Source organism: Rhinichthys klamathensis, unplaced genomic scaffold, assembly GCF_029890125.1.
Source record: "Rhinichthys klamathensis goyatoka isolate OS25496 unplaced genomic scaffold, OSU_Roscu_1.1 h1tg000036l_1, whole genome shotgun sequence".
Lineage (NCBI taxonomy): Eukaryota > Metazoa > Chordata > Actinopteri > Cypriniformes > Leuciscidae > Rhinichthys > Rhinichthys klamathensis.
In genome coordinates, this window is record NW_026606584.1 from 5,369,106 (window position 1) to 5,382,161 (window position 13,056).

At 37.2% G+C, this 13,056-nt stretch overlaps 2 protein-coding genes across 3 annotated transcripts; one reads left to right on the plus strand and one right to left on the minus strand.

Moving 5' to 3' along the window:
- Positions 1-2,791: 2,791 nt before the first annotated feature.
- Positions 2,792-7,973, minus strand: tefm (transcription elongation factor, mitochondrial). 2 transcript variants are annotated; one of them, XM_056246184.1, is made up of 4 exons: positions 7,886-7,967; positions 6,987-7,456; positions 6,750-6,899; positions 2,792-3,355 (listed from the first exon to the last, which is right to left on the minus strand). In XM_056246184.1, exons 1-4 carry the CDS (start codon positions 7,926-7,928, stop codon positions 2,930-2,932), a joined length of 1,089 nt encoding a protein of 362 aa, XP_056102159.1. In that variant the 5' UTR covers positions 7,929-7,967; the 3' UTR covers positions 2,792-2,929. The 2 variants fall into 2 exon arrangements, with proteins under 2 accessions (XP_056102159.1, XP_056102160.1); XM_056246185.1 differs by lacking the exon at positions 6,750-6,899 and having other exon boundaries at positions 7,886-7,973.
- Positions 7,974-8,028: 55 nt separating this feature from the next.
- Positions 8,029-12,939, plus strand: LOC130081211 (E3 ubiquitin-protein ligase RNF135). The gene is made up of 5 exons (XM_056246187.1): positions 8,029-8,462; positions 8,870-8,965; positions 9,056-9,193; positions 11,951-12,056; positions 12,159-12,939. The coding sequence occupies exons 1-5, from the start codon at positions 8,082-8,084 to the stop codon at positions 12,692-12,694; spliced, it is 1,257 nt and encodes a 418-aa protein (XP_056102162.1). The 5' UTR covers positions 8,029-8,081; the 3' UTR covers positions 12,695-12,939.
- The last annotated feature ends 117 nt before the right edge of the window (positions 12,940-13,056 follow it).

Sequence of the window (13,056 nt, forward strand, 5' to 3'; positions counted from 1 at the left end):
GTAAAGTCTGATATAAGATAGTTTACTCTTGTCAAATAAAGAAAAAAAATATATATATATATATATAACTTTAAAAAATGTATTTTACTAATTAGCAGTGGGGAATTTTCACTAGTACCTCAAATGAACATAATGGTTGTCGTCATGCACATCAGTACCATTCATATTACATACAGTAACTCCAAAAAGTATTTGGACACTTAGTAAATCACATTTAAAAATGTCTGAATTTCATTGAATACATATTAAACATCAAACCAAGTGCCATATGCAAACAAATAATGCAAAACAAATAGCTTTTCTCAAAACTAACTAGTTTTGAGGCAACTTCTTTATATTTAACCAACTGGTCTCAAGGTTATTTGTGAATGTTATAGTCAGTTCCCCTTAAATCCACACAGGCGTTTCAGCAGAATAACAACTGGTGTAGTTAATCAAATTAACTATAAACATTTTACACAAAATTTGATGTGTCCAACAATCTTGCTTCATATTTTAAACATTGTGTTTTGATATTTTATATATATTACATTTAACAAATTAATAGAATACATTTTTATTTGTGGCCACTATGTATGTTTACACTACCATTCAAAAGTTTGTGGTCAGCTTTTATTCAACAAGGAAGCATTAAATTAATCAAAAGTGACGGTAAAGACTTTTACATTGTTACAAAAAATCCTACTTCAAAAAATTAATACTGCTCTTTTGAACTTTCTATTCATCAAAAAATCCTGAAAAAAAAGTTTCCACAAAAATATTAAAAAGCATAACCTTTTTAATTATATTAAGAAATGTTACTTTGCCATCTTATGTATTCAAATATTTTAAATTGTAATGTTTCACAGTATTCACTGTTTTTACTGAATCAAATAAATTTCAACCTTGGTGAGCATAAGAGACTTCATTTAAAAATATAAAAAATAACCTGCCTCTACAAAATGTATGCCTTGTCTAATCGTGTGTTGTCTAATGTGTTGGGCTTGAAAAGGCCTGTCATATGTTAAATGTTTCCACACTGGCTCAGGGGACACTATATTTTGATTCATTCTCATGTGAAAAATTACAACAAATCACCTTGACTCTTTTTAACCCTCTGGGGTTGTTCGTTTAACAGTCACACTTGGGGTGTTCGGGTCCAAATGGACCCAAAGGGCAGGATTCATATTTTAAAAAAGAAAATCATAATTTTTTTTTTTTACTTGTTTTCTATAATTTTTCTTCTTTTCTTTTTTGGTGTTTTGAGATATTTTATGATTTATAATTAATATTTATGCAATAATTATGACCCATTTTTTCCCATTGAACATAATAGAATTTTTTTTTTTATTATTATTTAAAAAAAAAAATTTTTATCAAAGCTGTATTACATTTTAGAGTGAAGCCTAGGCCTCATGAAAGCAATTTTTAAAAAAATATAGATGCCATCTGGTGGACACACTGAGCATTTTTATCACGCAATAGCACATTTTTACCACTAGTGGATTTACAGCTCTCTGTAGAAAGGCTTGGGGATTCTAGTGATTTTTGCAAATATATACCAATTTTTTTTCAGGTTGTTGATTTTTAAAATATAATAACAGATTCTCAAAGACTATTTTTGTCTTGTTTTTTGTTTGTTTGGTTGGTTTAAATGGTAATTTGAAGTGCCAGTTTTACTTTATAATACAGATTATTATAAATATATAATACAGTGTGTGTGTGTGTGTGTGTGTGTGTCTGTTTTGCACTCTTGATGTTTTAGAGATTCACCCCTTCACCGTTGAGTCATTTTTTCTGCATTCTGGCTGATTTGTATATTGTATGCACAAAAAAACTGTTTTCATATTTTTGACAATTTCCCATTCATTTCCAATTTGGACCCGAAGGTCCTAAGTGTGAGTATTTTTTTTATTTTTTTTACAACCACTTAGACTATTCAAATAGACTATTCTATTTGAATAGTCTGTGTTTTCATATTGAATAATCTGTGTTTTCATATTTTTGACAATTTCACATTCATTTCCTATCGGGGTCCATTTGAACCCGAAGGTCCTGAGTTTGACTATTTTTTTTACAACCACTTAGACTATTCAGATCCTGTCCCCATTTGTTTTGTGTGTTCACATACCTAATACCATAAAAGTCACCTAGTTTCGTAACATTCCGATTAAGCTGTGATTTTTAAAAATTCAAAACAGATTTATGTACAGTAATCTGAATTTATGAGTGTGTATGTGTATAAAAGTGTGTGTGTGTGTGTGTGTGGATGTGTCTGTTTTGCACTCTTGATGTTTTATAGATTCTCCCCTTCACTGTTGTGTGCTTTTTTTATGGATTGTGGCTGATTTGTAGATTGTACGCCCCAAAAAACTGTTTTTTCACATTTTTGCCAATTTCCCATTCATTTCCTATGGGGGTCCATTTGGACCCGAAGGTCCTGAGTGTGACTATTTTTTTTACAACCACTTAGACAATTTTTTTTGGGTGTTCACATACCAAATACCAACAAAGTCACCAAATTTCGGACCATTCCGATGAAGCTGTGATTTTTAACATTTTTTTATTTGAATGATTCGGGTCCATTTGGGCCGAACAACCCCAGAGGGTTAATAGATTCTTTAATCCCAAAAAAACTTTCCCACTGGACAGTTCACATTCCCCCTCGAGCAGCAACCTGGGGTTTAGTGCCTTGCTCACAAGCTCAGCTCTTTCTTTGTGGGGATCAAACCGACACAATTATGATTACAAGCCTTGGGATTTAACTCAGGCCAAGGGCCTCTTAGTGGATAAAGAGGTGGAGCAATGCATTTCAATTTATAAGGCTTCTCCTGGTCCAGTTTAAAAGTTGGGGGAACAAAAATACTTAAATCCTTTGTCATGTTCAAGATACTTGCTTAATCACTCAGCTAATTAAATCCAACAAATAAGACAGTCATCCATTAGCGATTTATTCCTGCAGGAGTTCGAAAAACGCAACAGCTTGCAGAAGAGCATCACACAGCTCTTCCCCTCTATTCCTACTGCTCATCTGAAAGGAGTTCCTGTGCTTTAACACCAAGTCGTGAGGGAAAAGAACACGTGGGTCTCGCTTCATCACCGACTCCGTCATCATTTTCCTCACTGTCTCAGCTCCACTTGTCCGACAATCTCCCACTATTAGGTCGAAATGGCGGCCAATGGCTGTGCGCAACATGTTAAGGACTTTGGGAGGGCTTCCCGGTTCCCTCGCTGAAGTGAGTAAAGCAAATAGCATGGCCTCTACTGTCCGGAGATGGACCATGACTGGATAAAGAGAAGTATTCTGGGGAGAGATGCTTGGCTTCTCCACCACAAAAAAGTCAGCAGCAGGAAAGCTTGAAAGAACAGTAGATATCTGTGGTTGACAAAGAAAATACACTCTAATTCAAATTGGTTATTCCAGTGCAAAACTACGATCAAATAATGTGCATGAAAGTAAGTACTAAACAAAATTTAAACCAGCAACTCTTGTTGACAGAAGAATTAATAATAAAAAATAATTAATAAAATAAATAAAGCCAAAACCTTAACGGTACAAAATTTAAGTTAAAATTGCCCATTTTGGATGCCAAATAACCTTTATTGTACATTATGTACAAACACGGCTGAATTCTTCAAAATAAGCATACTTACTTAACCTAACAAACGGATAACGTTAGGATCACATTTTTATAATTCAAATTGTTAGGCTGCATGAATTAGGTCAACCTGAATCAGAAATACTTCCAATAACCTCCAATGTACTTGTTACATCATAAGAGGAATGGTATCTTCTACAGTATATTAGTCTTTCATTTTCATCCTTATCCCAAGGTTACCACAGTCAAAAGGATCTGGTCCGTATCCAGACCAGATTGTAGACCTGCACCCTGAGAAAACCACAACTCAGCCCTGAATGTCAGCAAAGAACACAACAACTAGACGAGCCCTAGAGTCCTCATTGACAAGACAGCCCTCAGCACATATCCTCAGACAAGACCACAACAACCAGACAATCCCGCCGACATAATGCCAGCTACAACTCCTCCACCATATTCCAGTTGTATCCCATATCAATTTTCAATTCAAATGATTCAATGAGAAATACATGTTTTCAACAGTCGATTGTCGCCACATACTAGTGTAGCGATACTAGCGATGTAATTGATACAATCTTTATTTAAAGCATCAAGTTACTTTCAAAAGGTGATTTACTCTATTTTGATCGCAAACGTAGACATCAGTGTTTATATCCAAATTATAAACTTTTATCCCAGTAATGTAACACATAATGATCCTGTGTGGTTGAAAAGACTGTTTGTGAAACGGTTCCATACCCATACTGTTCATGACAACTGCTCTCTCTCTGGATCAGCGGCAACACAGATCTGAATGTTTGCTGTGATCGTACTAGGGCTGTTGGAACGAATTCCAAAATTCGAATATAATTCGAATATTAAAAAAATCAATACTATTCGAATGCTGAAGTTACTATTCGAATATTTTTATTTTTATTTTTTTTAAATGCAATCTTGTCTTTCTCACCACCTTGGCTTACACGCATGTGAAAATGAAATGCTTTTGTTTCGTCTGATGAACAATAAAGTTTTTGAATCGTAACACAATTGTGCACGTTATACACGTTGATCATCATAACAATACTGTCAAAAATGGTAAATGTTTAACGACGTAAAAAAGCGCCCGTGAAGCGCAAATATCTTGGCGAATACTCAACGGATTCAGTGAGCACCAAACTCGCTGGAACCGTCTAGTCGAACTGAAAAGAACGATATAAGTTTCAGAATGTTTGGTGGTGTTTTCGGAGATATTAGCCGAAAACCATCGGAAGCGCTTCAACCATATTCAGCGTGAATAAAATGTTTATTGTAATGTTAGATGTCCCTCTAGTGGACAGAACGTGTAACAACAACCACATGCTATAGTGGCATTGGCGATCCATAAGCCTGAGTAATGTCGTAAATATTAATAATAGGATGAATTTGAGCATTTAATATTCGAATATTATTCTAATATTAAATAAAACAAGGAATGGAATTCGAATAGTATTATAGAGGAAGATTGACAGCCCTAGATCGTACTTGTCAAAGGTTTAATAGATATTGACGAATCGTGCTAAAATTAAAAACTCCCTAAATAGGAGGGTGTTTGAATCGAGATTGTGATCTTTTAACGATTAATCGTGCAGTTCTATCTTATTGTGAACTACACTCACCGGCCACTTTATTAGGTACCCCATGCTAGTAACGGGTTGGACCCCCTTTTGCCTTCAGAACTGCCTCAATTCTTCGTGGCATAGATTCAACAAGGTGCTGGAAGCATTCCTCAGGGAGTTTGGTCCATATTGACATGATGGCATCACACAGTTGCCGCAGATTTGTCGGCTGCACATCCATGATGCGAATCTCCCGTTCCACCACATCCCAAAGATGCTCTATTGGGTTGAGATCTGGTGACTGTGGAGGCCATTTTAGTACAGTGAACTCATTGTCATGTTCAAGAAACCAATTTGAAATGATTAGAGCTTTGTGACATGGTGGAAGTAGCCATCAGAGGATGGGTACATGGTGGCCATAAAGGGATGGACATGGTCAGAAACAATGCTCAGGTAGGCCGTGGCATTTAAACGATGCCCAATTGGCACTAAGGGGCCTAAAGTGTGCCAGGAAAACATCCCCCACACCATTACACCACCACCACCAGCCTGCACAGTGGTAACAAGGCATGATGGTTCCATGTTCTCATTCTGTTTAGGCCAAATTCTGACTCTAACATCTGAATGTCTCAACAGAAATCGAGACTCATCAGACCAGGCAACATTTTTCCAGTCTTCAACTGTTCAATTTTGGTGAGCTCTTGCAAATTGTAGCCTCTTTTTCCTATTTGTAGTGGAGATGAGTGGTACCCGGTGGAGTCTTCTGCTGTTGTAGCCCATCCGCCTCAAGGTTGTGCGTGTTGTGGCTTCACAAATGCTTTGCTGCATACCTCGGTTGTAACGAGTGGTTATTTCAGTCACTGTTGCCCTTCTATCAGCTCGAACCAGTCTGGCCATTCTCCTCTGACCTCTGGCAACAACAAGGCATTTCCGCCCACAGAACTGCCGCTCACTGGATGTTTTTTCTTTTTCGGACCATTCTCTGTAAACCCTAGAGATGGTTGTGCGTGAAAATCCCAGTAGATTAGCAGTTTCTGAAATACTCAGACCAGCCCTTCTGGCACCAACAATCATGCCACGTTCAAAGTCACTCAAATCAACTTTCTTCCCCATACTGATGCTCGGTTTGAACTGCAGGAGATTGTCTTGACCATGTCTACATGCCTAAATGCACTGAGTTGCCGCCATGTGATTGGCTGCTTAGAAATTAAGTGTTAACGAGCAGTTGGACAGGTGTACCTAATAAAGTGGCCGGTGAGTGTATTTATCCATGCATGCATGACATTTTTTTGTTCATTTGTTGACCTTGTAATTAGTAAAAAAAAAAGAATATATCTCCAATTATTTCTCCAATCATTTTGTCTGGATAAACCCCACCCCTATCTTACTATCAACTGCAAGCTATGCATTCATATCTGCCTCCATCCAATCAACAATCAATGCATAGAAGATCCTAGTCCCTAGAACCCTACATTTTCTTCAATCCACAAGGGTTGCTGGTTTACCTTCTCAAAAGAATATGCAAAAATTTGAATATTAAACCTAGATACTGTTAAATCTCAAATAAATGAACAAAAAACAAAATTTAGAAACTCACATCGTTCAAATAATCTGATGCCATGTACGTTCCTTTCATAAAGCTCTTGCACTCTGCTTGCTGCCAGTCTAAGACAGTTTTCACCCGATCCATGTGTGTCCATGCAATTTTATTAGTGCCACAAACAATGGACACAATAGAGCTTGCATCCTGCAAGACATTCAAGAACAAAACATAGCATAAAATTCTTCATTCACAAAAGCTATTAAATATAGTGGTTTAGAAAAACTGCCTCACCTCCAAGAAAGCTCGGTCAACCTCAGGTCTTATAAATTTAGCCAGATGGACTTTTCCCTTTTTCCTCTCCTTCCTCTCAGCTGGTTTGAGGATAGAGTCAAAGACTATGACAGCACTCTTGTGTTTCAGTAAGGGTACATTAATGACACTCTCCAGACTGTTGAACGGTCCATGTCTGGTTCTGTAGTCGATGATGTTGACAGCCTTCCGTCCTCGCAGCAGTTTGACCTGTGCCAGTTCTGACTCTGTAGCTGTATTGAGGTGCTGGAGGATGACAGCACGCTGCTCTGTCGTATAACATGAGTCCAGGGGTTTGTCGTTTTCTTGGCACAATTCAGAGGAAATGGATGCATTGAGGGTGTCGAACCCAGACACCATTATTCTGCTCCTTCTGCAAAAGGTGCAGTGCAAGAATCTGAGCTCATATTCAGGCAAGGAGCTAGGAGGACGACAGAACAGACTGTATTCCCCTGCAATCAATGAATGGTTTAGTCAGAAAATAATCAAACAGGAAAATAACAAAGACAATGTTGATCATTTATTTAGGGACTTCAATTTAAGCTATAAAGCAGCTCTACAGAAGGATATAGTGTCATTATAACCAGCTCAATTCCGTGTAAGTTTTTTTGGTTCTCAAACGCATCAGTACAGTTAAATCAATATTTTCTGAATTAGTCATTGTATTTTAAGCCCCAACTGAAAAATGTATTCAACAAATACAAATAAATTCAAGTAAAATTCTTAACGGTGTATATAACTCTACACTTCAAATTAAATTAGAGCAATTGATAATCCAAAAAGATATGATGATCTGCAAGACACTATCCTTGTGATTGGCATCACAATGACTAGGTCTTATTGAATTTCATACCTAATATCTTTACATGTGTTATTATTACCTTTGAGGACGATAGAGGACAGAAGGCGTTTCGCTACCCACATGTTTGATCGATTGCCACAGCTCAGTGTTTATATTGCATATGAATGCGTTGCCCTCAGAGGTCCGAAGTTAAGGGTTCGTGAGGAAACATGGCACGTGTGATTTTGGTTCCGACTACGAATGAACTCTTTTGCCTAGAAAACAAAGCTACCGGTATGCGTGGAGTTTCAGTTTCGATTCCAAAGAAAATTGTTGGCATGATGTCGGCATCATATGAGGATATTGTGAAGTTCGTCGCGAATAATCTTAAATGCTTGATATGTTTTAACATTTTCACAAAGCCAGTTACACTAGTTTGTGGGCATAACCATTGTCTGAAATGCATCAATGAATATTGGTCACGTAACGTTAGCGGCGCAAAGAGAGATTGCCCACAGTGCCGGACAGATATAAGCAGTAAACCAGAAATTAACTTTACTCTGTGTGACATACTGGAATTACAGGAGCTTGGTGGTCGCGAGAGGTGGGAGCAAATTCTGACAGAAACAGATCAAGACTATAGACCTCAACACGCTGGGAGAACTATTACAAAAGTGGCAAGTTCATGGTCTTAATTTGATCAAGTTCATAGATTTATCTTATCAAACAGCATAATGAAACAATATAATATTGAATATAGAGGTAAAGCGGTATAAATATGGCTGGTCTGTTGCCTGGTTTTGGGCACCTTTCACCTGGCCAGGGAAGAAAACCTTAACCCAGGAAACAGCATAGGCTGGTTTAAGCAGGCACTTTCCTGTAGGGAACTATTTGATTTTAACCTAAATTGCTGGTTGAAGAAAAAAACATTATTGGGTTATTGTGTTACAACAAAGAACTGATGTTGCTCACACTCATGTACAGCTCATGTCCGCGCGCACACACACACAAACACCTCAGGGCAAGTGTGTCTGTGCTAAATTTAAAACGATTCTAACTTTTACTTCAACTGCTTGCTCTATAGGATAGTTTAATGAAACACCTGGATTGGTTAAATACTGAGATGAAAAAGACAGAGGATTCACTTTCAGCTGAACTAAACTCAAATCAGGCATGTGAGGTAATGTGTAGCTTAGTAGCCTACTTTCAAATGTGCACATGTACTATAAATAAATCTTAAGAAATAATGAATTAATTTTGTATAACTCAGGATGGGTTTTTTGATTCCTCGGCTGTTCCGATGGATGTTTCCAGCTCATCTATTGACAGTGATGCTTCAACTTATGCTGACAGAAGTTTTAGTCTGGCATCAGGGGATCATCAGGAACAATCTTCTCGGTACAGTACGGTACAGCACCTTTGGTTTCTTAAGATATACGATTGTAACTGTAACAATAAGTTTGCACTTTACATGAGGACTCTGAGGATGGCCCACAAAGAGCATTATGTTTGTATTTATGTGTAGGCTACAGTTCTCCATGTGGGAAAACGCTACATAACATTTAAATATGTAAATGAAAGGTGTTGTTTGTGATGTTAGCCGTTCTAGAGCTTCCGCGACTCTAGAAAAGCCACAGCCCCTTTTCTACATCCCGCAAAGCAAGATCGGCATGTACTTTGTGGATCTCAGCTCCCTTCATCAAAAGCTTTACCGATGTTCACATACATCTTCCTTCTTTTGCATTCGCTTTTAAGATGTATTTAAGCTGTTGTTGACAGATTGGCACATCTCAAATTTAAAAACTTCATAGGTAAATTTATCACAAATATTGTCTTTTATCTTCTGTGGTGATGGTGCTGAATTTTTTTCATCATACCATTGAATGAATGAACGAATGAATGAATAATATATATAGTGCTTCTGCTTTTAGATACTATTGTATACTCAAAGAGCTTTACAATGGGATCAGGGGTCTCTCCTCAACCAGCGTGCAGCATCTACTGGATGACGTGATGGCAGCCACAGCCATTCCATACATTTCACATACAGCACCTTTAAAGCAAAAACCTATTGGGTCTCATTCACTAATAATTCACAAATAATTCTATACAAGTGTCACTTGTTTTCTCAAAATTTCAGTTTATATATAACGGGTGTGTAAAGCCTGGCTCGATCGGTCCAAAATCCGGCATCCGATCAGCGGGTGAAGGACTCTGCGTACCGTATTACTGTCTTTTCTCGTGGCAAAGTATTTTGATTAAATGCAATACATTTTTCATATGTATTCTCTCGTTATTTCATCTGACTCCACCATAAATGAAAAGGTTTTTAATGATATCTGTGCATCATTAAATATAAGCGAAAGTTTGACTAATTCCTTTTAACTCTAATGAAATAATATCAAAGTCAGTTAGAATCATCAAATGTAACAATTTATTATGTCAGGTAAATTTATCATCAGTTCAAAGATAATCAATACAAAACATCAAATGTTCTGGAATAAAGAGAAGACGAACCCGACATACTGGGGGCAGAAGTTGATTTACATGGTACCATTTGCTAACAGTGGGAATTAGTATTGAGTTAACACCTTCTGAGAGTAGGAGGGTTTACCCATCCACCCTCCTTTGTGTGTATGTTATCTCTAGACTCTTAAAAACCTTATTACCTTTAGTTTTACTTATTTGGAAATGAGACATTTGTACCAGTCGCACTGAGACATTTCAAATGATACTAAACATATGTATAATACTCGATGATAATCATTCACCATTTAAACCATCTAGATTCTTGTGTGAGTTTGGGTAATCCCTGCATGGGGGATGAGGGAGTTCAAATGTTAATTTTCAGCAAGGTCCCTTTGTCCAGTCGAAGAGTGGTAGTTCCTCAATCAGTTTTTCCAATTTTTCCAGTCTTACAGGTGCAAAAGCTACATTTTGATATCATAGACACTTTGATCTTCGAGTAAATCTCGAGAAAAGCCAAGTATGTAATTTTCAAAACCAGTTGAAACACAAAAAAAAAAGTTTATGTACCCCCAATACTACACATTTTTGATGTCTCTTTTATCTTACACACATATTTGAGATTTTGGACAAATCCGCTCTAAGGTAAGCCTCCAAGGTTAGCAAAAAAAGCGTAACACCCCTGTATGCAGGGAAGGAGACCAGATGCAATTTTTTTTAATGGATGTCAATGGAGGAAAAGAAAAGTGGGAAAACAGCTTATCATTTATTGAATCTACAGCCTACATCAGCTATAATTTTCAACATGTTTGCCATTAAACATTCGTTTTGGATAGATCTATTTTTAGAGTTTACACCGGTGTGTTTTAGTTTGGTTCTGTTCTGTTCTGTTCCTGTTTGCCTGTGTTACCTTTGCTTGTTTGTCTCCATGGTTTCAGATTGAGTTACGCACATGTTTCTTGTCATGTTAATTACACCTGTGTGTATTTAAGCCTCGAGTTCTTTTTCGTTTTCTTTTCATTGTTCGTTGACGTTTATGTGGTTTGCTAGTTTCATACGTTCTCCCTTATTGCTCCAGAGTGTTAAGAATCTTGAATAAAGACTATGTTGCTTTATAGTTACCGTAGTCTCGTTGTGCGTGCTACAGAGCTCGTGTTACTGAAACTGAAAAAATGCTGTTTTATTAGAGTAGTCACAGACAATTTTGCAGCAGATAGAATTCAGTTTACAGCATTTCTCATTCATTTCTATGGTACATGCAGCTTTGCCATGACAGGGGAAAAAAAACTATTAAAATATATTAGTATACAAACATATTAAAATATATTAAAACAGAAAACATTTATTTTAAATTGTAATAATATTTCAGTAATAGAACTGTTTTTACTTTATTTTTTTATCAAATAAATGCAGCCTGGTTGAGCATAAGAGACTTGTTTCAAAAACGTCTTACTCGCCCAAACTCTTAAATGGTAGTGAATGTACAAATGTATAGATTATTCATGATGAATTATGTGTGAACGCATGTGAATGAGACCCATTATGGTTTTACGAGATGTCTAAATGAGAGGTTTTGGAACCAAAGTATTTTCATCAAATTACACCAGCCCAGCAAGTACATGTACTGGCTAGTGATTTAGGGATCTTGTTAAATTTGATGTGGAAAGAGGCTGATTGTCAAAAACCTAATCTCTCTCAGGAGAGTTCTCAGGAGATTGTAGAAGAGGATCCAGTCTATCTGTCTGAAGATGCTGATCTAACTCTCAGTGCAGGAGCACAGCATCATAACAGCGACGGTGCTGAGGGTAATGTTTTTATGCTAACAGTGATTTTCATGCTTGTTTGACTAAATAATGTGTGTTGGTGATATTCATGTTCTCACTTAAATGTCTCTCCCTCTCTCCAAGCTGCTGTTCATCCAAAGTTTGTTGAGCTTTCCTTCTCTCCCCACCTGGGAAACCGAAGGCTGGGTTTTCATACAGAAAGCCGTACAATGGCAACACAACCAGGGCCCCAAGTTAGAACTTCACATGGGCGCTTTGATGCCTGTCAGTGGATGGCGATGCAGGAATTCACAGGAGGGTGGTTTTACTGGGACGTGGACACCACACGCAGCACTGGATGGGCCGTTGGGGTGGCGTATCCCACTCTGATGCGTAATGAGATTTTGGGAAGAACTTCCTCATCTTGGTGTTTGGAGTGGAGCTGTAGGCAACTGAGTGCTTGTCACAATAATATAAAGACCCCTGTTAAGCATAGTGTCCTTAACGGGATCAGAGTTATTCTGGACATGGCAAAAGGACAGCTGTGCTTTCATAGTCTGGATGATAGCCTGCTTGAATTACACAGTTTCCACATTAATTTCACTGGCCCTCTCAGACCTGTCGTCTGGCTTTATGGGTTGTCGAAATGTCAAAATGCTTTAACATTTCCTTTACAATAGCTTATATACTCCATTTTGCTTACAAAGTATCCTATTTATATGTCCTATATATATAAAAAAAGGAATCTTGAATTGTATTTAACTTTTTTCATTACATACCTGTGTAATCTCATTTGGTTTCTGGTATTTAACCGCTTAGCATTACACAACCATAAATATTCTAGGACCAAAGAATGCCCTTTTTGCCTTGTTCAGCCAGCTTCATTTCTCTCCATCGTCCCTGATTAAAAATAATAATAATAAAAAAATAAGCTTAAATCTGATTAAATTAAATACATGAATGAATGTTGGGGACATTTACTGTTCAACAATATTATTGATTTGACTGCACTGACACTATGAAAACTGAACTGAGCTGGACT